The 22,920-nt window shown below is 43.2% G+C and overlaps 1 protein-coding gene across 3 annotated transcripts in view; it reads right to left on the reverse strand.

Annotated features, from left to right (window-relative positions):
* Window positions 1–21,106, reverse strand: part of EGFL6 (EGF like domain multiple 6) — a 46,945-nt gene extending 25,839 nt beyond the window's left edge. For 2 of the 3 annotated variants that reach the window (XR_010376544.1, XM_064475160.1), the window contains exons 1-6: window positions 20,940–21,105; window positions 14,395–14,507; window positions 12,170–12,262; window positions 9,149–9,268; window positions 5,301–5,420; window positions 671–805 (exon numbers count right to left, since the gene is read on the reverse strand). Coding sequence is in view for 2 of the 3 variants with exons in the window: in XM_064475160.1 (XP_064331230.1) it covers window positions 671–805; window positions 5,301–5,420; window positions 9,149–9,268; window positions 12,170–12,262; window positions 14,395–14,507; window positions 20,940–21,007 (649 nt within the window). In the remaining variant the exon portion in view is untranslated. Of the gene's footprint in view, window positions 1–670; window positions 806–5,300; window positions 5,421–9,148; window positions 9,269–12,169; window positions 12,263–14,394; window positions 14,508–20,939 lie in introns of all 3 variants that reach the window. The other variant, XM_064475172.1, reaches the window with a different exon arrangement.
* Window positions 21,107–22,920: the final 1,814 nt, after the last annotated feature.

Genomic DNA, 22,920 nt, shown 5'->3' on the forward strand with positions numbered 1-22,920 from the left:
CTGCAGTAACTTACACTTTGTTGTTCTTCCACTATTCAGCTAATGGACTGAAACAGGAGTAAAGGTGTTTTGACATCTGTTTTAACACCTGGGCATGTCAAGATAACTGTTTGCCTGTATTTATTTTTGTTTGGGAGAAACTTAGGCATGCAAGAGACACCCGAAAAGTAATTAAACCTGCTATTTCCATTTCTTAAAAAAAGTTCTGTACTGTCCATCCAAGCAATGTGTTTACAGTCCTGAAGGCACTTGATTCATATTCCTCATTAACGACAAAAAAAAACACACAAAAAAAGATTGTGGGACTGCTTGTTCGTCACAGGTTGAAAGCCAAGAGGACATAAAATGGGTCTTTAACTAAACCTGTACCAGAAGTAGCACTTATTTGTAGTCAACTGTTGCTAATATAACAGAAGCTCTTGCACATCTTGACTTAGTACAATGAGGCAATTTAATTTGCAAGTGCTAGTCATTAGGTTTTTCGTAAGGCCACAGAGAAAACCCAGAGAAAAGTTCAAAGTGGCACCAAGAATATTCTTTGTGACATCTTTTATCCATTTCTGAGGCAGTATCCCCAGACTAGGCCAACAGGTTTCAGGCAATGACAGGAAAGATGCACGGTGTGGGAATGAAAAGAATGACGAAGGAAAATCCGTGGGCTAAATCTTACCTACGCAATCATAATGGTTGCTGACATATTTCAGTTCATAACCAAGCTGGCACTTGCAGTAATAGCTTCCAAATGTGTTGACACATCTGCGATTGTAAGAGCAAACAGCTTTGCCAGTGGAGCATTCATCAATGTCTAGAGCAGGAGAAGGGATGCTGGTCAGAAGGCAAACCAGGAAAGCAAGAACTAGTTGGGATTTGCACAGGAATGGTTTAGTCTTGGCTATCACAAGTTGTTGAATAAAAAAGTCCTATAATTTCACACTTGGGGATGGCTTTTGCATGCAGTAATACGAATAAAGCAGCAAAGAGTGAACTAACTTATGGAAGATTTTGAGACCTGGCACAGTAAATAAAGGGTAACCGGCAGTGGGGATTCTCCCCACTGAGGACAACAATTTGCCCTAAGTTCATGGAGCAGGGTCAGGAGGAGCTCCACCAATTCCATTATTTCCCTGAGAAAGGAAATGTCAAAGACTAGTTTAAGAGAAAGCCCCAGAAACAGGAAACTGAGAGCAGCATCAGCTTTTTCTACTGAATCTCTGTGTCTCGCCTTGGTGGGCTGAGTCCAGACATAGCAGGAGAGAGTTTCCAGACTGCAAGTGGTCTGCCAAGCAAGGTAAATGACAAGAACAGATGTTTTGGGGAGAGAAGGAGGAGGCTTGGTATGGGAGGAGCTTAAGAACATTATTCAACAACCATTGTTATTAAATGTTACTGATTTGATTTGTTTTGTTGTAATGTCAATTTACAATAGCACCAATTATGATATTTGGCATTTGTCCTTCCCTATCACGTTTTAGCACATAGCAGTGACTTTGCACATGGTTCATCGTGCTGCGCTGCTGCACTTTACAGCTCAGAACTGCTGTGAAGTGCTGCTGGACACCACATTCACCATAATTTCTACCATTCTTCTTCAGTGCTTAGGTGATCGAAGGAAAGTGGACAACGACGGAAAAATATTTAAACAAACCTGCAGTCAAAAAAATCCCTTTCTGCCCACGCTGCACATTTCTGATGATGGTCTCTTTTCCCTAGCCTCCAGGGCTTTCCCAGGCCTCTCCAGGTTCTCAGTTCTCTGCCAGGACCAGGGTCTGTCACAAGCTAAAGGACAAGCCTGCTGCACTCAATCCTAGCATGAAGTTTATGTCTGCAATGAACACCAAAGACTCACCATACTCTTAGAACAACAGGTTTAAGTTGATCAAATTTTTTTTTTAATCTAGAATTGTTATTTTTTTCTTTCACTTATGCACGTGTAGAAGAGGAAAAGTGAAACACATTAATATGCTGTTCTGCTCTGCAGGTCCAGGAATAATGCAGCTTCTTAGAAGGATTAAGCTAAGACTAATAGCCACAGATCTTCAAACATTTATCTTTTTATAGTGTTTCTGTGACTAATACTGGAGCACTAGTGTATCGTATAATCTGTTAAGCATTATGGTATATGGCAGGATGTTACTATCTCTTCCATTTTACAGATGGAGAAGTAGTGACAGTAATACAGTGACATACCACATAATGCAGAAAGAAGGGGTCTGATATTTCCAACTACTGGATACACCCTTTTGTCTATTTTACCTTCTATCGTATGTATCAGCATTCTTCCAAATCCATTTCAGCAGGCAAAGTGAATACAAATGGACTCAATACAAAAGAATAAAAAGAGCTGCCTGAATAATTCAATAAGAGATTTAAGAGAACCACTCATCTATTGTATTTAAGTACATATGTCTACAATGTTCACCTTCAAATAGCTCTTAAATAATTCAGATGTTAACTGTGACTGGTAGTAGTCTGAAAGCATTGCTCATTATTCAAAGCAGGTCATTTCGTTTGTAGGAAAGAAATAGCATTCTCATGTTGGAGTGTTTATAGTTTGGAAGCTGAGCCAAGTATCTGTATGGGTTTATCTGATTGCTTCTAAAACTGATAAAGTAGTCCCAGGCCATACAACCATCATATGGGACTTGATGTTACAGCTGTGTGTTAAGGAGAACAATTCATATAGTAACTGTCCTTCTACACAGCAGCGTCTTTTGATCGATGCATTTATTTAATCTTTTGTTTCAAATGTTAAGTAAAATATTGTTTTGGCCATTGCAGCTAAAATTCATTTTTTATGTATGAATGTTAAACCTCTCAACACCTAAAACATTCTTTAAGCTGTAGGAATCATTCAACCAGTACGTGTTGGTAAGCAGCATCAGAAATGGATTAGCTACAGTTAAGTTAAAGTTCTTCTTTGCCTGTAAGGTATCATGTCCAAGCTGCCCTTTATGATCTGGAGGACTTGCATGATTGTGACAGAAAGAATGTAAAAATATGTGAAATCACCAATGTCATTAGGTATGTTGCTAAAGGCATTTTAGTAAATAGCACTTGTCGCAAGAAGTTTTTTCACCAAATCACAGAATGGTTGAGGTTGAAAGGGACCTCTGGAGGTCATCTGGTCCAACCATCCTGCTCAAGCAGAGACACCTAGAGACAGTTGCCCAGGACCATGTCAAAATAGCTTTTGAATATCTTCAAGGAGAAATTTCCATTCTCTATTTTCCATTCTACTTTGGGCAGGTCTAGGAAATAAAATATTTCCCAGATGCAACTCTCAATTTTCTATGCAACGCTTCAGGCTTGGGGAGGAGTGGCTGGAGAGCTGCCTCGTGGAAAAGGACCTGGGGGTGCTGGTCGACAGCCAGCTGAACATGAGCCGGCAGTGTGCCCAGGTGGCCAAGAAGGCCAACAGCATCCTGGCTTGTATCAGGAATAGTGTGGCCAGCAGGAGTAGGGGGGTGATCATCCCCCTGTACTCGGCACTGGTGAGGCCGCACCTCGAGTACTGCGTGCAGTTTTGGGCCTCTCAGTACAAAAAGGATATCGAGGTGCTGGAGTGTGTCCAGAGAAGGGCAACGAAGCTGATGAAGGGTCTGGAGAACGGGCCTTATGAGGAAGACTGAGTCATCTTACGAGGAGCAGCTGAGGGAACTGGGGTTGTCTAGCCTGGAGAAGAGAAGGCTGAGGGGAGACCTTATTGTTCTCTACAACTACCTGAAAGGAGGCTGTAGTGAGGTGGGTGTTGGTCTCTTTTCCCAAGTAGCAAGCAATAGGATGAGAGGAAATGGCCTCAAGCCACGTCAGGGGAGGTTTAGACTGGATGTTAGGAGAAATTTCTTTACTGAAAGAGTGGTCAGGCACTGGAAGAGGCTGCCCAGAGAGGTGGTGGAGTCACCATCCCTGGAGGTACTTAAAAAACTTGTAGATGTGACACTTCAGGGCATGGTTTAGGAGACATGATGGTGTTGGGTTGATGGTTGGGTCGATGATCTTAAGAGTTCTTTTCCGACCTTAATGATTCTATGATTCTATGCTTGCCTGAATGGAATAAAGATTGAAAACCACAAAATGTCATTCTCTGGGGTTGACTAGGGGTGTTACCCATTTAGAGGCAGGTGAAACTAGGAAAGGAACGCTAGACTGGGAAAGAGGAAAAGTAAGAAAGAAGGAAACAAAAACCATTTTCTGGATTATTTTTTTTTTTAAATTGATATTGTTCAAATGCTACAAGTTAGCATTTTACAGGAAAATGTACTTATTGAGTCAAAAGGACAACTTGTATTTCAAGAATTAGATAAAACTATTGTAAAGAAGAAATCTGGAACTGAAAATTCTTTTGGTTTTTTTCCCCATATGAAGTTCTGCTACTGGTCCTATTTTAAAATGAAATGGCATAAAGTACATACAAAACAGTGTTTCCCTTAAATTTAAAACAAAGAGCATCTTGTCTGAAAAATGAACACTTTCAGACCCTTTCAGGTTTCTCTGTGATGAACAGCAACAAGAATATTCCAGGTTTTGGACAGGTGCCTGGGCAGACCCTAGACCTGATTTATGAGGGCACAGCCCTGCAGATGCTGGGGTCAGACATGGCTCCTGGCTCACAGCCCTGCTCCTGCTGCTCCTTGACACACGTCACTGCCCCTTCTCCTCTAGTTGTTGGAGTGGTCCCTGCTTTGGAGGGTTTGTTTCACATCTCTTGCGTTTTTTCAAAAGCTCATTTAGCTTCAGTATTGAACTGGGTACCAAGTTAGCGTTGGATTGCAATGCTGTAGCACTGCTTTGTCGTATGACAGTGTAAAAAAGTATCACAGAACAGTACCAAGCATTGTAAGTAAATTTTTTTTCATCACACAGGAAACCCCCAGGTAAAGTGATGCTGAGGCTTCTGGAGAAAAATCTGGAAGCTTGTATTCTGGGTTATCACAACAACAGAAAAACCCATCCAAACACAACCCCCAAATCCTATAATGCATTATGTCAGTAGGATAGCTTCCTGCAGGCAAAATATTGTAGACCTCAGAGCAATAGAGGGAAACTCAATCTGTTGATGGCTCCAAATTGTGTCAAAACATTTAATTATTTATTGAGGATGGGAGTTGCCTGAAGAATTACATGGCCAATATTATGCAAACAGTTTTAAAAAATCATGCAAGCTTTACATCACACTGCAAGTAACAAGAAGCATTATTCAAGCCAGTGAGGAGAGCTAACTACTTATTAACCTTTCCCCAGACTGGAATTTTTTGGGATCCTATAGGAAAAGAAGCTGAGAGTGAGTTCTCTAACCATACCAATGCACGTCTTTCCGTTTGGTCCCAGCTGAAGGCCACCAGATGGACAAAGACACTGTACCTCCCCTTTGACTTCTTCACATCCGTATTGGCAATTCACCATGGCACATGTCATAGAACCTAAAAACAATATTTAAAGTCACAAAAAGAGCAAAAATGTAGGCGGGGATCACACACTTTAAGTCAGATCTGGATGAAGGCAGAAAATTAATCAGAACAGCAAAATTCCATTCATCATTAATTAAGCTGTTTATACATTAACACATTAGTAATACAATTCAGGAGTCCATGAGATAAATCTTAAATTCCCCTTCTCCTTCACTTTGTTCTTTCCTTATTTGCCTTTGTTCCTTTTTTTCTCTCTGCTCCCATTTCTGTGACTTCGTACTACTACCTTTTAGATTCAGAGACAGAACTGCCCAAAGCAGAAAAAAGGTTTTTTATATTTTCCATTGTGATAGTTTTACCATACAGAAAACTGTTATTCAGTAGTGAATTGTAATTATTGCTTACAATTAAACATGCTTCTAGTATAGAATTTTATTTAAAAAACTATTTAGCCTGATGGACTTAAAACCTGCCCTTTAGTTTGACCCTTTATTGAACAGATACCTGAATCTAACGTGGCACTAGCCAGAACACAAGTCTTGCTTCCCATAGGTTGGTTAGGAGTGTGAAATATTGGAGATTAGTTTGATGAGCCTCTAAAGAGTAATACAGGGGTCTAGATCTTGTCTGAGAGACCTATGAGAGGCTAAAAAAATATAAGAAATGTATTAAATATGTAGGTCGATATTTCTAAAATCCTGATGATATCCAGGAAGCATTAGTGTTATGATGCCAGGGAGATAAGTAGTATTTGGAAGTGTTTACTGGAAGAGATGGAGGTGTGTGCAAAGGAAGTATCTCTGACTACTTCACTCTGGATGTGCTCAGGGAAACAGAACTGTGTATGGATTCTTTGTGAGTGGAAAGCCTAGAACAGTTAGTGTTTTTGAAACAGAAACCAACTGCAAGAACTTGAAACTACGTCACCTTTTAGGTAGAAAATTATATGACTTTTATTTTAAAATGCAACATGTTTATTGTCAGAGGTACTAGCACATTCAGAACAGTGTATAATAGCAGAGTGTATAGGAAAGACAATGATATGTGCAGGTCCGTATATAGCTACAGTCATATTTCAATGTAAAATACAATATGTATTAGTTCTGTGTGCTATTAATCTCTTTAATCTGTGATAAAATTACTTTTCTTAGGCTGGTTTGTTTAGACATTGTAGCTAAGTGATAAATGTTCAAGACCAAGAATTCACTGTATTTGTAAATGCATTTTACTTGTGTAAGAATGAGAACATACAGGAGATAAGAGTTAAAAAAAGATGGACTGTAAATCATAATGCTTTGTCACATCATCTACTTCCTAAGTGATAATAAAGAAACTTACTAAGCATTATTCTTCTCTAATCAATAATCATCCATTTTCTCTTTTGTTTGAAACTCCTATTCCTGGCTTTGACGAGGCATAATACTGGCTTAGATGAACTGCTAATCACATCTAGTATAGGAACTCCTGCAGAGTTTAGGTGATTTTGTGTTAGGTACTAATTTATAACCTATTTTAAGCCACATTCTTCCGATACCCTTCTTCCAGCTCCACAGTCCCTTGTCATGGTCACAGATAAGCCTAACTATTCAGACTAGGTGGACTTCATCTTGCTAAGGAGACTTACATCATGGAGAATTTTATTCAAAAGGAGCAACGTTAGCTCAGAATGTTTGCCTGAACAAAACAATGAGAGTTGGTTAAATAACCTGGCATTTCATTTGAGCACAACCTCAAGTTAGCATCAAGTGAAATGGGAGGCTAGGAGACCTAACCAAGAATAATGTCTACTTGAGTAAATCATTTACTACTTCATTTCATAACCATAGTTTCTGCTTAAGAAAATAAAGGCTCTTTGTAACTGGGAGGTGGCAGATGGCCTGGGTTAATGAAGCACAGGCTGGATGAGCATTTTTTTGCCTTCTTCACTAGAACTGTGAAGAATGAAGACTTTGCTTCTACAGGAAACCTGGTTTTCCCCCTGAAATTTGGTTTCATTCTGTGTCAGTGTTAGTCAAGGTTCCACTGAGAAATAACGTTTCCATGTGCCAAAGTGGAATGCAAGCTCCAGGGCTCACAGCTGCTCAGGCAATTTTTGCATATATACTTGACACTGGCCACTACTTCTGCTGAGAAATTCAGCGTTTTGTGCTGGCTTAAGCAAGAGATGGTGCAACTGCGCGTTTGGTACAAATTTCATACAAATGCAGAGTTTCTTAAATCAGAAAACCAGTCCTGAACTAAGACTGACTTAAAGCTAATCCAGCAGAAATCGTTGGCAACAACCTGGATCTAGTTTTCCAACTTGGTTCCAAAGTGTGGCTGTAGAAAGTGGTTTTGCTCAGAGGAGCAGGGGTGAGGGATGGATGGAACAATACTGCTGCTGGGCTCAAACTTTTGACTGTAGTTCTGGCTTCTTTCAACTTCAGCTGTCCATAAGACAGTGAAACTCACTGGTTTTGAGCCTTAGTGGAAACTGCTCAGTGTATGATGTCAGCAGATACACAAATTATCTTGGAAGAAACGGAAGGAATACATATCCATTTCTCAGGGATCTCAGGGCCCCGCAGCTGTTGTCTGCTGGTGACATCCACCATGATTAGCAATGCAGAGGCACAACCCTGAGCTGTACTGCAGACTCCAAAAGCTCTGGCCATGGGCAGCTTTCGCAGCAATTTCAGAGAGAGAGAGTAGGATCTCTGGCTTGGCTGCCTGCCCTAGAGCTGCAGACCCTGCACTTCTGCGAGGTTTTGCTAAGGCTGGGTGTTCTTTCAGTTATCCCCAAACTGACAGCAAACTTGCCAGATTCACCCTGCCTGGTGAATGGCTGTCTCCAGGGTTTAGAGGACAAAGCCTTTATGGTTCTCTGTCATATGCATGGGAAAGGATGTGCTGCATCCCACACCGGTCTGTCCATTGCTTTACGACAGACCTCTCAAGCAGATTGCTCCACTGCTGAGACCAGCTAGCTTCCTTGTCCAACTGATGCATCTGCTTCAGTCCTGAGGACTCGAGAAGGGTTGTCACCATGTTACCTAGGGTTTTTGAAATTCGAAGCCAAAATACCAGTATGGAACAGCTCAGATGAAGAAAAACCCAAGTAATTTCTACAAACAAAACAGTGTCATTGAAAAAGAAGATGCTTCCTCAGGTCTGAAAAATCATGTTGGCTAAGAAAGAATAATACTTTCTGTGACATTGCTGGCTTAAAGAGAAAGAAAACAGGTAGAAATACAGTTTAGATAAGCCTTAGCTCAGTGAACAAATGTTTGCAAGAAGCTGGTGGCAAGTGTTGGAAGCATATCAACACTCAGAGAAAATAAGTCAGAAAACACACAAAGGTAATGCAAGGAGTAATGGCATGAAATTCAGCACAGTAAAAAGTAGTCTATATTGGTGCTTTTCTTGGATAGATTCATTCATCGTTATTCAATAGATGAACTGGCAGGACTATACACCAGGGTTATACTAGCTGTCCTCCATCTGAAGTAACGCTATTAAAGATTTTTTCTTCTACCGGGACAAAAATTCCTCTATATACCAAAATACAAGTATGACCTAGTTTACTTTATCCAGATACTGCCAAATAGAAAGCCTCTTTCAGCTGCTGACAGTACCAGAGAGCTGAGGCAAAGATCCTATCCTGAATAAGCTAAATCCATTCATCACAAGAAGAAAATCTGCTGGGATCAAGTGTGATTAGATGATTTTGATGTGCCTGTCCTATCAGCTCTATTACTTACTTGCACATGTGCCATCTGGCATAAGCATGTACCCGTTGAGACAATAGCACTTGTAGCTGCCATGTGTATTCATACATCTGTGTTCACAGGGACGTGGTTTCAGTCCACATTCGTTCAGATCTGCAGAAGTCATAGAAATTAAGTGAGTGCTGGGTTTATATACATGTATTAATACATATAGGTGGATAATATTGCCTAATGCCTTGAATTCCCCACAGTAGAATCGCCTGGATTGAAAATGAGCCAGCCCCTTGCAAGATGAGATGAGAGTTTAGCAGACCATCTGGCTGAAAGGCTGCTAGCAAAACTAACGTACACAGATGTCTGCACCTGAAAAACTAATGCAAACTCTGGCCACATCTGGCAGCTTATTAGGAAGAGGTAGAGGGATGGAGAGAGAATTGCAGTTAGTCTCTTTTCTGGGAGTTATTTTTCTGGATTCCTCTGATTCTAGCTGGAGATTTTAGCCCTCCGGTTGACCTCTGTACTAGAAAGGCAAAAACATGAGACTAAGAACAGCAAATCAACTTGAGATAAAGTGAAACAAATATTTTTTTTTTTTTCCTGAGCTACACGTTGGCACATAGGTTATCAGTAGCAGAAATGAAATACAATATATGATTAAAATGATGTGACTTTAAGAATAAAAGGACAAGTCTCAAAAATCCCCAAATCCTGCGAATAAAAACACCCTAAAAACTTCTCAAAATCCAGGATTTAAAAGGCTTTGCAGAAACTAAATTAATTTTAAATTCCTAATAGCTATCCTTCACAGGGCGAAAGCTAGAATCCTAAGAAGTTTACTTTGTGTAGTATAGGCAGAGCAGTGCTGACACAGGCAGTGCTGACAATGTTATTGGTCCTATGACAAGGGGACATCTGTGCTTGTGACTTCTGTGAACAGACAGGTCTCCCGCTTGTAGTCTGAAATGTCATTAGGAAACAGACAGAACTCATTAACAGAATGTACCAGCATATGCAGCCCATTCAACATGTGTTTAACGGCACATATCACCAATAATATAATTTCAATAAAGATGCAACTCTCCAAGCACTGGGCTTGTGCAGCTCCACTTCTAATGGGAGAAGCATCTGTTCCCATGTCTATGCGCCCTGCAGACCACAGAAAAATCTCCAGACCATTCAAAGCATAAACTTTGTGCTGGTTGTACATGTGCAGAAGTGTTTGTTACAGCTCAGTCCAGGGAAGAAAAAGAGGGTTGCATTCTGTTATTTAAACATAGGGTCTGCTTGAAAGCGGAAAACCTATCAGCTTGCAAATCACACTGGATTTTTGTGCTACTGTGGCTCCACTAAATAATGAAGATTCTCATAACAAAGAAACTAGAGAGGAACAAAAGTTATTTCACCTAGACCATACATTTTCAAAAGTGCTTAGCTGCATCTATCTGGCACAATGCACAGTAAGGCACAGATAGCATATGCAGCTCTAAGAGAGACCCTATGGAGATAAGGCTAGTTTAGCTCAGACTCAGTGGCAGACTAATACAGTTCCCTTATCTCTGTTATTTCAGTTAGCTCATGTTGAGCTTGCTCAGCAGGACATTCTGCTGTAAAGACAGACCAAGTCTACATCTGCCTGTAAATTAAAAGTGGCTCTGAGCATTCCTGGCTGCTGGAACATGACCACCTATACGGCTACACTATTGAAATAACTCCAGGACATTCTTGGCCTGTGCCAGCCACCACTTCACTAAAAAATTCCTGGCCACGCTTCAGAAGGTAGAAGAGCGCAGGGAGCTAACAGGCAATTTTCACATGTAGGTCTGTACAGCGCCTCCACCAAGCCTCAGGCTCTGGATCTACTACAAGTGTGCAGAACTGACCTGCTCGCGTACGGAGGGCATATCAAATCCAGCTGGAGTTACTGCACAGAAAACACCTAAAAGCTGGGGGCGTCTCTGTTGCTTTTTGGTAACGTTTAAGCTGCCAAATCACTTTTGGGGTTGAACTTCTGGGTTTAGAGGCTGAAGTTGTGATACCTACGTATCTATTGCACGCAACCACGGCTGCTGTGCCACTTTCCACTCTAGTGGTACCGAGGGATTGACTTATTTCCCTGCAAGCAACATCAAAAGTGCAAAAGATGGAGGTTTTTAAAACGCTTAACAGTATAGCTTTATAGCATATTGTTTGACAGATACTGTGTAATAAATGGATTGTTTTGACTCTGAAAAATGTGTGTTTAGTTCATCAATGCAACATTTTCAAGCAAAGGCTGCAGGTGCTTAGGAAGGTAGCAAGGAGAGGACCATTCATTGGTGTGGCCGTTATGTCCTGCTTCCTTCACACACCTGCAGTTCACTCATCTGCACTGCAATAGGATGCCCCTCTCCATGCACAGTGACCTGCTCCTTTCATCTGATCCAACACGGGGGTCTCATAGATCAGAACAGGAAAAAAAAGACTGAGTTGTCACCAATGTGTTAGATGAAATATTCCAATGTTTAACTGCAAGTTTATGGAGAGAAAGTGTTGCATTCAAAGTTTCCGAATATGCAATCCCAAAGACTCCAGATTCTGTGTTCTCAAAAAATACCAATCAGCATATGCAAACAGATGGCATTGGCCCAGGAGGCTTGAGAAATTACATATCTAGCATATAATTGCGTGTCTTTCTCATGAGAGGGTTAGTTAAGAAAGTAACATGGGTTACTAGTTAAGAAAATAACATGGGTTCTGGATTTGACTTCTGGCTTTTCTTAATTTCCTATATAATCTCTCCATGCCTTAATCCTCTGACTATAAACATGCCAGTTTGCCCTTGTCATCAGCCCACAGGAGATACGTGATAGAGGTTCAAACTTCTGTGTGCTGAAGGAGACTTAGAGCTTGTCTGGGATGCTGGAGATCCAAGAGCCTTAAACTCTAAGCTTTTCTATGTAAACAAGAAAATATCTTGCTCTACTATTTTGGTAGGTGACACGACCCTTACTACAAGATAAGGAGACAGAACATCAACAGTCTGCTTTCTGGAGTAACATCCCCATGTGCACAAACCTTGATTACAGGTTTTCCCTGTATATCCAGGGAAACATTTGCATTTGTTTGGTCCCATGCACTCGCCATACTTGCAGCCATGTCCACAGATAGCTGGGGGAGTCAGGCAGAGAAAGGAGAGAGAAAAAGAAAAAGTTAGAAATATTATATTTGAGAACTTTTGGCCTGCTTAGTCACCTAAAAACTTGTTGCACAAGTTCAATATCCTCCATACCTCTCCCCCTAGTTCGGGCATGGTAGCTGCTGATGAGCACTTTATTTCTGCTGGAGAAAAGTGCCACTAGCAAGGATTACGAGTGTGTGGCTTTCCAGGTTTGTAAAGACCTGGAAAAGAAGGGGCTCCATTTAGCTCTCTCCGTCATGCCTTTTATGCCATGCCGTGATTCACATTTAGTTTTGCACTCCTTCCCTTTTCCTATTTCTAAGAAGCCCATGTGAGAAGCAGCTAGCCAGCACCCTCACTTGCTGCGCTTGGCATCTGGAATGGGAAAGAGGCAACAGCACTCCTGCAGCCACAAGAGACACATTACCCTACAGCAGCTTTCCACTCTTGGACCTCCTCACTTACAGCCGAGGAACATGTCCATCCCATGGTGGAACATCCAGAGCACATCCATCAAATGATCAGGCAACTATCCTTACCACAGATCCCAATATGTATAAATGCATCAGGTTTACAGTGACTTGAAGGGGCTGTGCTTAGCCTGGATGCATTAAAAAGTAAAAATTTTCCAACTCTCAGCCCTCTGGATCATTAGTCAGGAATTATATGTTGGCTTTTATATGGCTTAAGGATCCTAAAGTCAATGTGATTGTCAACATGAGGGTTATTCAGGAAAAGGAAACGAAACATGCATTTAAGACAGGACTAGCTCTGGAAAAACAGAGAAAAAGTATGCACCAGGATGCACATCTCGCTACCTTGTGTAATTAAGCTGCTGTCCAAACAATAGGAAATATGGAAGTCACAGTGGTAGTCACTATACAGTAAAATTCTTAACTAAAATTCATACTGCTGAATTCAGGTGTCTTCCTTAAAGATTCATTCAGATGTACCAGCTCTTGAGGTTAAGGCATATTTCAACACAGCCCCTATCCCTGAATGCAGCGTGACATAGCGTGAAACTAGCTGAGTATTAACACTGAAGCAGAGAGCACCACTGCATCTGGATTTACAGTGCAGAACTACATTATAGTTGGCTTAAAGAAATCTTCCAAAGAAGACTCATAAGTTTATGAAAACTGAATTTTACTATAAAGCACCCTATTGCTTTACAACAAAATATCTTACTCCACTGGCTGATTGAAGTTATATTTGCCAGTTGTCCCTCAAGGCATTCATATGCATCAAAACTAAAGTGCTATTAAGAAAAGCGCAAATATTAATAAAGGTATTAATCAGTTTTTTCCGTTTTTAAACTGTCATGCTATATATACAGAGCAGAGACTTTTCGTGTCTTTCCCATTTAGACGTCAGTCTGTTGATTTTCAGCAATGAATAACCCTAAGCTTCTATTCAAATTCACCAGATTATACAATGCCAAACTCTCTGGGACAAGTGGAATATCTGAGAAAGATTCCTGAACATGTATTTTATGACTGTGTTGTGTTTTGCCCAAGTACATCTAGAGAGAAATTCTACATCACCTTCTCCTTGGGATCTGAAGACCTTTAACAAATTTGAAGTCTCTTAAGAATAACTGACTCTTCATTAAGCCGATGATCCACAGACCAGACACTGGCCAGCTACCCAAGCTCAAGTCAGGTGCACTTATTGCTTGGGTTTTATTTATATATTTAGAAAGTTAAACTATCCTGCTTCTCAGAGGCTGTGTACTCTGAAGAGAAAGGATACCAACTGATAAAAACCCGAACATTTCAGGGTTCCATATGTAGCATTAGAAGTCACTGCATTTTTGGCACTTACTTGAGGCTGTAACAGTATAGGCACTGACCGGGGCTGTGCAGGAGTTTAAAACATATGGTTCCTTCTGGACCTAAGAATTTTTGAATACGTATCTTATTGTTTAGTGTTATTTACCCAAAGCTCTGCTTTTTTGAGCAGATGGTCTTTCAAACGTTTTATTCACTCTCTCACAGAGTTATGAGATTTCACTCCTCAGAAGGTTTCTTTCTGTAACTTCTGGCAGACGTATACGAAATCCCTTTATTAGTACCAAGTACACAGCCGTGGAGAGGAAACAAGCATAAAGAGTTATTGTTACCTTCGCAGTGGCCTTTGTTGTTCTTTTTCCAGCCATAACAGCAATCCAACCTAGAACCATAGCGGCACACCCCAGGCTGGCTCACAGTCACCAGCTGCCCACGAGCTCTCGAGCTGTATAAAGAAGGATAAACACTAGCTCCAGCAGGCACACACACTTTAATCCATTGCTCCATGTACTCCTTTGTATCTTTCCCTCATGTTTTATCCACTGTCAGGCATTTTCGTTTCACCAGAGCTTGGAGCATTCGACAGTGTTCCTAGACAGGAACGCAAAGTTGCATTTGTTTGGAGAAACAGGGGAGATGGGAATGTTTCACCTGCAATAAATTAAGTGTGCAACATAAATCCTTTCTAATGAGAAACGTGGCAAAGGCAAAAAATACAGCCAGGTGCCCTGCTAGAATGAGTCATTTTTAATATCAGTGAAGTCAATGGGGCTGCTCCAGTTTGTGCCACATGAGGAATCTGGATTATTGGATAGGGGATGCCATACCTGACAGTGCTATTGCTTTGGATGATGAAATACCGATTCCACAGAAAAGCAGCTTTCTGAACATCAGTCAGCCCCGTAAAAGCTGGTGACTTGCAGGCTTGTAGCCACTGCATACACGCAGATTGATTGCATAAGTGCAGACAGTCCTGTGCATTCTGCTTGCATGGGTCTCCCTGACCATACAAATTAACATTAGTTTAATCTGCCGATAAGCTCAGGGAGTTCAAAGTCACTGTGCAGTTCAACAGCTGCAAGAACTGGAAAACCTGCAACGTTAGTTGCCAAAACTGTAAATCTGATGGAAATCCACAATTGTGTAAGTCTTCTAGACCTACTCTTCACTGCAACAGATGCTGTGACTCAGGTTCTCTTCTCCCTCTGCTTGCTGTTACTTAAGTTCTCCATTAGCACATGCCTGTCCCCTGTATGAAATTCTCTTCCTTATCCAAAACCCGTTGTTCCCACTGCTTTTTCTAGGCCATAATTTAAAATGCACTTTCTTCGAAGACTCCAGAGTGGTGTTTCTGACACAGAAAACACCTTATCTGCGAGAATTTCACAGTAAGGGATTTGGGATACTGAGGGGGGCAATACACAGCAACAAACATCCCCACAGTGGGGAACAAAATGGAAAAAAGTCAACAGGCCAGGAACTTTTGCATTTGTTAGTCTGATGCACAATAAAGGCATTGCTTTATCACCCTACAGCAGTGCTTTGCACATATTCTCCGGTGCTTACCTGTAAGGGTTGCACCTCTATTGGAACAGTTACTGCAAACATCTCTAAGGCAAACTAGTAAAATAAATATATGCATACGCTTCAAAGATGCAAGATGTTACCACAGAGTTTTCTTTAGAAGTAGAATCATTGGAAAGAGAAGGGAGTTCAGTGGAAATGCAGAAGCTCATGTATCTGAAATACCCTGAATGAAGAGATGGTTCTCATGTCACCTGGCAAGTGGCAAGTAAAGACTTTGGTGTTGGAAGAAATTGTTCTGAAGTCACCCAGCCTTTGTCATGAACGCAGTGATGCCGTCTACAGGAGTACATCTTCAGACAGGAATAAAAACGTGTTGAACAGCTATGACTCCTGTATGTGTGCACACTTCCTCTGCATTTATAGACAATAAAATAGCCTTTTTCCATTTTGTTCATCCAAATGCTGCTGGCTTACATCACTTGCAAGCGTACAAGTTAAAGAACATATGTTCTGCTTACATGCTAGAAAGTGCCCTGGAATTCACCTAGATAGTAAATGTATATTCTGCTTACATCCCAGAAAATCCCCTTGAATGCAGCTGAATAACACTATGACTCACCTGGAAGGTTAAAAAGCCTGAAACTTGGAGGAATCAGGATCTCGTTACTTTCCAAAAGGTGCTCATTTTCACAGGAAGGCAAATTCATTCAGTAATGTTTTATTTAATAATTGACTTCAAAATCATATAATGAAAGTGTCTTTACGAGGTATACAATATCTTACAAGATTTCAGTACAAACGTGACAAAACTGGGAAATGTTTCATCAAATTGCAAATAAATTGAACGCAGCTGAGCTTCATAGATACTGCCCTGGACAAGGCCTTTCACTTGTTCTGACTTCCACAACAAACACCAAGTTAAAGCCAATACCTTTGACAGTGGGAAAGGTCAACTAGATCATTGAAAGCCCACTCAGATCCCAAAATATGTGAGGAAAACCAGTTTTGCCAGGTTAGTCCCTCTGACTGGTGAAGAACCATCAGCCATCAGCTCAGCTATTGCTGTCAGGAGTTCAGCATTTTGTGCAAAAGAAAGAAATTTATAAAGAGGAGATCATTTCAGACAGGCAGATGCTTTCGGGGGGAATGTCTCATGGACCCGCCTGGACAGGAGAAGTACTGCAGACTGGAGGCACAGGATGCTTCGGATCCCTCCCTATATGATATTCTTATAGGATTTCACAGGGAGTACTTAGAGGCCTGAGTGAGATTGCTGTGATTGTCACTGTCTGCTCAGTGTGCAAGAAATGCCTGGCCTTGAAGAACCTGCAGCCTAAATATGTGACTGAAGAAGAAAGACAAGAGAAGGTAGACGGTGCGGGTCAAACTGTTGTGCAGGTCAGTGGCAAGGGTGGTCTCTGCATTTCTAGTGAAGACCTCTGTCCTTCGAGAATCAGCAGCTTACAGCACTAGTGCTAGAGGTAACAAGTGGCAGATTGAGTCATCCAGCGTGCCCAAGCAGCAGAAAGGAACTGATTTTATGTGGCTGTGACATTGCTGACACCACTAGGATGGCATTTAGCAAAAATCATTGAAGATTAATACAAAGAACTTCTACAATAAGCCAGGGCCTCCTTAGTCGAGCTGACAGAAAGAAAGAGCTGGCCATAGTTGCTATCCCAAGATCACTGTCAGCCACTAGCACCAGTATGAAATAGGTGGAACTCTCAGGTGTTTCGGTCAAAGTTCCAGGAAAGTATTACTGCTGCCATATCAGGTTGTATTGTGTACAGTTCTTAACATTCGTGTTGAAGAAATATGAAGTGTGTATGTTATATATGATGATCAAAGCTATGAAGAATGAAAAACCTGGCTTCAGATGAACAAGCCAAAAGCTGAGAGTGGATCTGATTGCTTCCTGCTACATGTCAGGCAGCTCCAAACAACAGAGGGAAGAGCCTGTTAAAAGAAAGGCCAATTTACGTCCCTTTGCTCGTGTGCTACTGTCCATTAATACTCTGAGGGGGACACAAGAATACGAACACAGCGACAAGAGGGGTAAGAGTCTTGAGGAGCACTGAAGAACCAGGAGAGCAATTCCTACCTAATTTTAAGGTACATAGCCTCTTCACAAACTGAGAAAGATCTAATGTTGCCTGTAATGATACAAATACGGACGTGAATTAAGTTATGTCCCATTTACTCAGCTACTGCTGAAAAAAGATGTTCCTCTCTGGAGTAATATGAAGATGTTTAACTCTATCCGAAAAGAAGTTGGATCAATTCAGAGCAAAGCATTCAGATACTGGCCAGGACCAGGTAGCTATATACCTATTCCTACAGTGGCGTGAGCAGCAGACAAAAGAAATTGGGTGTGTGAGGGGAGGACAGACCTTAAACTACTACACAGTACCTTTGACTTCTTGCAGTGATTTCATTAATTTGGTATTAAAAAAGAAAACTTAATGTATTTACAATAAAACATGTTCAGAAAGTTCACCTGCTCCACTGATCAAGGAGCTAGGTAGATCTTCCAGCAGAGCCAGTTCGCTGATAGGGCAGGACTGATATTCCCAATAGTTTAAATACACAAACAACTGCAAAGGAAAATATTACGAGAACTGGTAAAAGAGGAGGAATTAAGCACACCTGAATGTTGGGACTTGCTTATCCAACAGACTCTTCCCACCCCCATTTTTGATGTTTCATTCTCTAAAATAAGAAAACAGTTTTACATTGCATCAGTTTCTCGAAATTAATTATGACCTAGGCCAAATCCAAGTTACTAAAAATGTCTGTATACCAATGGGCAGTCAAAAATTTCAAATATAATAACTGGGCTGATAGCTGGGCTGGACTGTAATCCTTGTTAGCAGCCATTTTACCAGTAACAGCTAAATAAAAAGAAGTAAAAATCCCAACAGTGAAAGAAGTTACTTGTCATGTTCTCCTGACCAGCGATCACGAGCCGCGTAAGCCCTGTCTGAACTGAGTTATGTGACGGTAACAGCTGCAGAGGGTGAGCAAGCAAGTCTTCAAAAGCCTGATTTAACCAGGTAGGTAGAAAAGTCAGGTATGGTTTGCGTTAATACAGTTGTTTGTTTTCAGATCCTATTAATAGTCTGTCTTTTACTAAAGTTTTCTCTGGAAAGGAACATTTATGAGCAGCTTTTACTTTTTTTTTTTTTTTTTTTTCCTTCAAGACACAGCTGCTGAATAGATTTAGTGCGCTGTTCCCATAAGATCTCTACAGGCCACTCTCGGTCAGCTCTTGCCCATACAATAGCTGCCTGCTGCTGGGGGGGTGAGGGGGGAAGGTCTCATTTATATTTTTAGCAGCTTTGAGTTAACTTCAAAGACAGGATATTGTCCCTTTCTTTAATTTTCCTCTTAAAAATTTCTGGACATTGTTGCTAGGAAAACCCACTAGGACCAAACCTAAAATTTTCTTCAGCTGGTATATTCCGAAGGACAAAAAAGATGGTATCTTGCAACTTAGCAATTTGAAAGGAATTCCTAAAAGTCTGTTATGGGCTTAGGTCATGCAGAGATACATTTGACCATTTTTCCAAATAAAGGCATAAGGGCGTTTTGTTGTGGTGGTTGGTTGTTTTTTGGGGTTTTTTGTTTGCTTGGTTTTACCCAAGTTTATTTGAAAGGTGACTTCCTCCTGGGAAAAAAAAGGTTAACCTATAATTGTATTAAGTAAAAACAAAAAAGTGCCACTCATTATCTTTCAATAACTGTGTTTTAGATATCCCTTCAGCGAGTTTCAGGCACTCAGAGCGGCGACAGTCCTGCTTCACTGCAAGTCCCTCCCACAACACCGAATGAAGTTTAGCCTGGGCTTGCAGAAGTTCCTTTAAGGCTTCATGTGCCCACCAAACTCCTTAAAGGATGTGCCTAGAGCAGAAAAAAGTCCAGGCATGAAAGCTACGCTTCTAAGAGACAAAAATCACCATAATTAATTCATTTTTTCCAAACATTCTGACTTTTAGTATTTCCTGTTCCGTCTTCCTAGGTATTCAGAGATTATTATCCTTTCTCATCCAAGACTTCCATCAAGATGTTTGGAAATCTCTTCTTTCCCCTTCCTCCCAATGGAGAAGGCACAATGACAATCTTGGTGGAAAAGAGATGCTGCCACCATCATCTGACATTAACTTGGACAAGGCAGGCTGTAGCGCAACCAGCCTTAGGGAGGTTGTAGGTTTCCCGTAGGTTTCATGACTCACTGTCAAATCACACCATTTTTACCAACCATGTCCCTCTTTGCTTGAGCAACTCCAGGTCATACTTTCTTCTGGAAGGAGATAATGCTCTTATTTTGCGGTTTTACACCTTTCAAAGTGTTTGAAATGCAAATATGCAACAACAAGGAATTACTAACGTGGGCATTTGAACACAGCTCTGCTTTGAGAGCAAATGTGGGGTTTTTTTTCTGTAAGAGCAGGTCTGGAGTTCATAAACTTCCAGTTCCTGAGGAGGTGACCACTTGATGGCCCTGCGTCTGCTGGAGCAGCACGCTCCCACTTGCCGGTCATAAACATTCCCATTCACAAATCTGATACTAAACAAATAAACCACGCAACGTCTTGAAGGCTTCATCCCCAGTTGCTGTGAATTTTCCTTTTGCCAGCTGCTCCCTTGCCGCAGCACTTGGGGCCTTCTGTTTGCTTCTGGGGAACTGGGAGGGGGAACACTGGAAGGGCTTAATCTGGAGTTAACAGCTTTATTTATCCTCTCTCAAAAATCTCATTCTCTTTCCGGAGTGTACCTGTCTCCGCAGAACATAACAACTGTGTCACGACAGTGGTATTTTAAAGTGTCTTTTTGCACCAGCAAACCGAAGGCTCGAGCGGCTCACACCTGTCTATCCGTGGTGCAGCTCTTCTCCTCGTTTGCATCTCGCTGCTGCACCGAAGCTACCTTCCCCCCCCCCCCCCCCCGCCCCCGAGTAAAAACGCCCCGCAGCTTTGGAGCGATTCCCCCACGCAAAGCGGCACACGGCCCGCCTGGAAAAGCCTTCAGACCGTTCCGCGGGCGGCGTTCAGCACCACGGAGCCGGGGCGCTGCCGCACCTCCGCTTACACGGCGGCTCCGGCGACCCGCCGAGCCCCACGGACACGGGTGGAGGAGGGACCCGCTGACAGCCGCACCAGCGGGGGAGCACGGCTTTCCCCCCCCTCCCCGCCCCGGCACGGCAGGGAGCGCACCCGGCCACCCGCCGGCCGAGCCCCCGGCCCCAGCCCCGGCCCCCACACGGGGCGTTCCCGCGCAGGAACGGGGCAGAGGTCCCCGGGCCCCCTCCCCAACACCTCGTACCCCCACCCCCGCCGCCCCCGCTCACCTGCCCGCGGCGGCCAGCCCGGCGGCGAGGAGGGCGGCGAGCAGGGCGGCCCCGGGCGCCGGCACCATCGCCCGGCCCCGGCCCCGGCGGTGGGGCGGCGGCTGGCCCGGCGGCGGCGGCTGGCCCGGCGGCGGTGGGGCGGGTGGGTGGGTGGGTGGGTGGGTGGGAGGGAGAGCGAGGGGCGGCGGGGCTGGGGCTGATAAAGCCGTCGGGGCGGGCCCGCCTCCGGCCGCGCTCGCCGTGCGCGTCCCACACGCCCCGGGACGGGGCGGGCAGCGACCCCCGGGCGGGGCGAGCGGCTCCGCCGGGCGAGCGGGACCGGGGCGGCGCGGGAGAAGGCGAGGGGGGACGCGGAGCCCCCCCCGTCCCGCCGGGTCGCCCCAGCGGGGAGGGGGACAGGCTGGAGCCCGGGAGCCGCTGCCCCGCCGGTGTGGGCACGGAGGCACGGCGGTGCCCCGTCCCCCCCCCCCCCGCCCCCGGAAAGCCCCGGCAGCCCGCGGCCCCCCGGGCCCCTCCCCGGACCAAGCGCGGGCGCCGCTCCGAGCTCGTTCCCGGCGATGTGAGCTCGTTCCCTGCAAGAGCCGGCGCCGTCCCGCGGGCTCTGCCCCCGCAGGCGCCCCCCCCCGCCGTGGCACCCCTGCCGTGGGCTTCGTCACCGGGGAGTAACGTTTGCACTGGGAGATCTGCAGGTTTCGCCTCTCAGTTGCAGGACTTCCAGCGGCCGAACTTTCTTTAGGCTGCTAAGGCAACGGCTAAGTTTTTGTTTAAGCTGCTAATGCTAATTGGTGACATTACTTCTTGCTAGCTAGTCCTTCGGCTGCGGTGTTCCCGCCGCGGCAATGAACTGCCTCACCCCCTCGTACATCCTCCTAGGATAATGCTTGCATTTCGGGGCTGCGGGGTTTTCTATTAGGTTTTGGGTTCGGGTTGGTTGCGGTTGGTTTTTGTTTTTGTTGTTGTTGTTGTTGTTGTGTGTGGTTTTTTTTTCCAAGATTAATTGAGACCTCTTTTTGCAGTGATGGAGAAACTTGGTTACGATGTGACTGACGTTTGCCAGCCAATTAAAAAATTTGCAGTGCAATATTGGTAAGCTATGTTCTGCCTGCGTTGTATCCCTTGATGCCTTCCTCTTACTCTAAAAGCACCCAGTAGGAGAAGCGTATGTCGTCTTTAAATTTTTTTATGCCAACATTCACACTAGCCTACCTGCTAAACACTTTTTGGCAATAAAGAATGCTGTGTCAAAAAGCATCGGCTCTGTCCTCAATTTCCAGATCCTGCTGTGAACAACTTTCCCAACCTCAAGCTCTAGATAGTTGTTCCTCTTGAAAGCAACTCCGCTCTATTGAGCATACGGAGAGGGCAGCCAGAATCAGCAGAGACAGCATAGAGCCTGTACAAAGCAGGGGATATTAGGCAGATTTAGTGTTCTTGTTAAAAGTATCTGGGCTCTGGATTCTGAGGCCATCTTTAGCTGGACGCATCCAGAACTAGACCAGGTAGTGTAAAGAGCAGCCGTTACAAAAGCCAGCTTGATAGAAGGCTACAACCTGAGTAATCACAAGGAAATGGTACTTCCTACTTGAAAATCCCAAGTGCTGACAATACATATGCAATGTAATATTCACAATCAATGGGTTGCTTCAGAAAGCAGAAATATTTATGAAAGTAGTGGTGAAACAAATTTGAAAGTTTAAGCCAAGAGAATTCTGACCTGCAATGAAAGTTCTGGAGTAAAAATACCACTATTACCACCCGCCAACATTTTTTTGCTGGTTATTTTCTTATGAAATATGTAGAGTAGCTCTGATTGCAGTGATAAGGTATCTAACACAAAATAAAATAGGGAAAGCTTTTATCACTCTTGCCTGTTTGCATTGGAATCACACCACCCACTCAGTCATCTCACAGACCCTTGTGAATGTGAGGTCAGTCCTGGAACATCGCTGGGAGTTTGAGGGGACTAGTTTTCCTTTTTTGG

This window comes from Phalacrocorax carbo, chromosome 1 (assembly GCF_963921805.1).
Source record: "Phalacrocorax carbo chromosome 1, bPhaCar2.1, whole genome shotgun sequence".
NCBI lineage: Eukaryota > Metazoa > Chordata > Aves > Suliformes > Phalacrocoracidae > Phalacrocorax > Phalacrocorax carbo.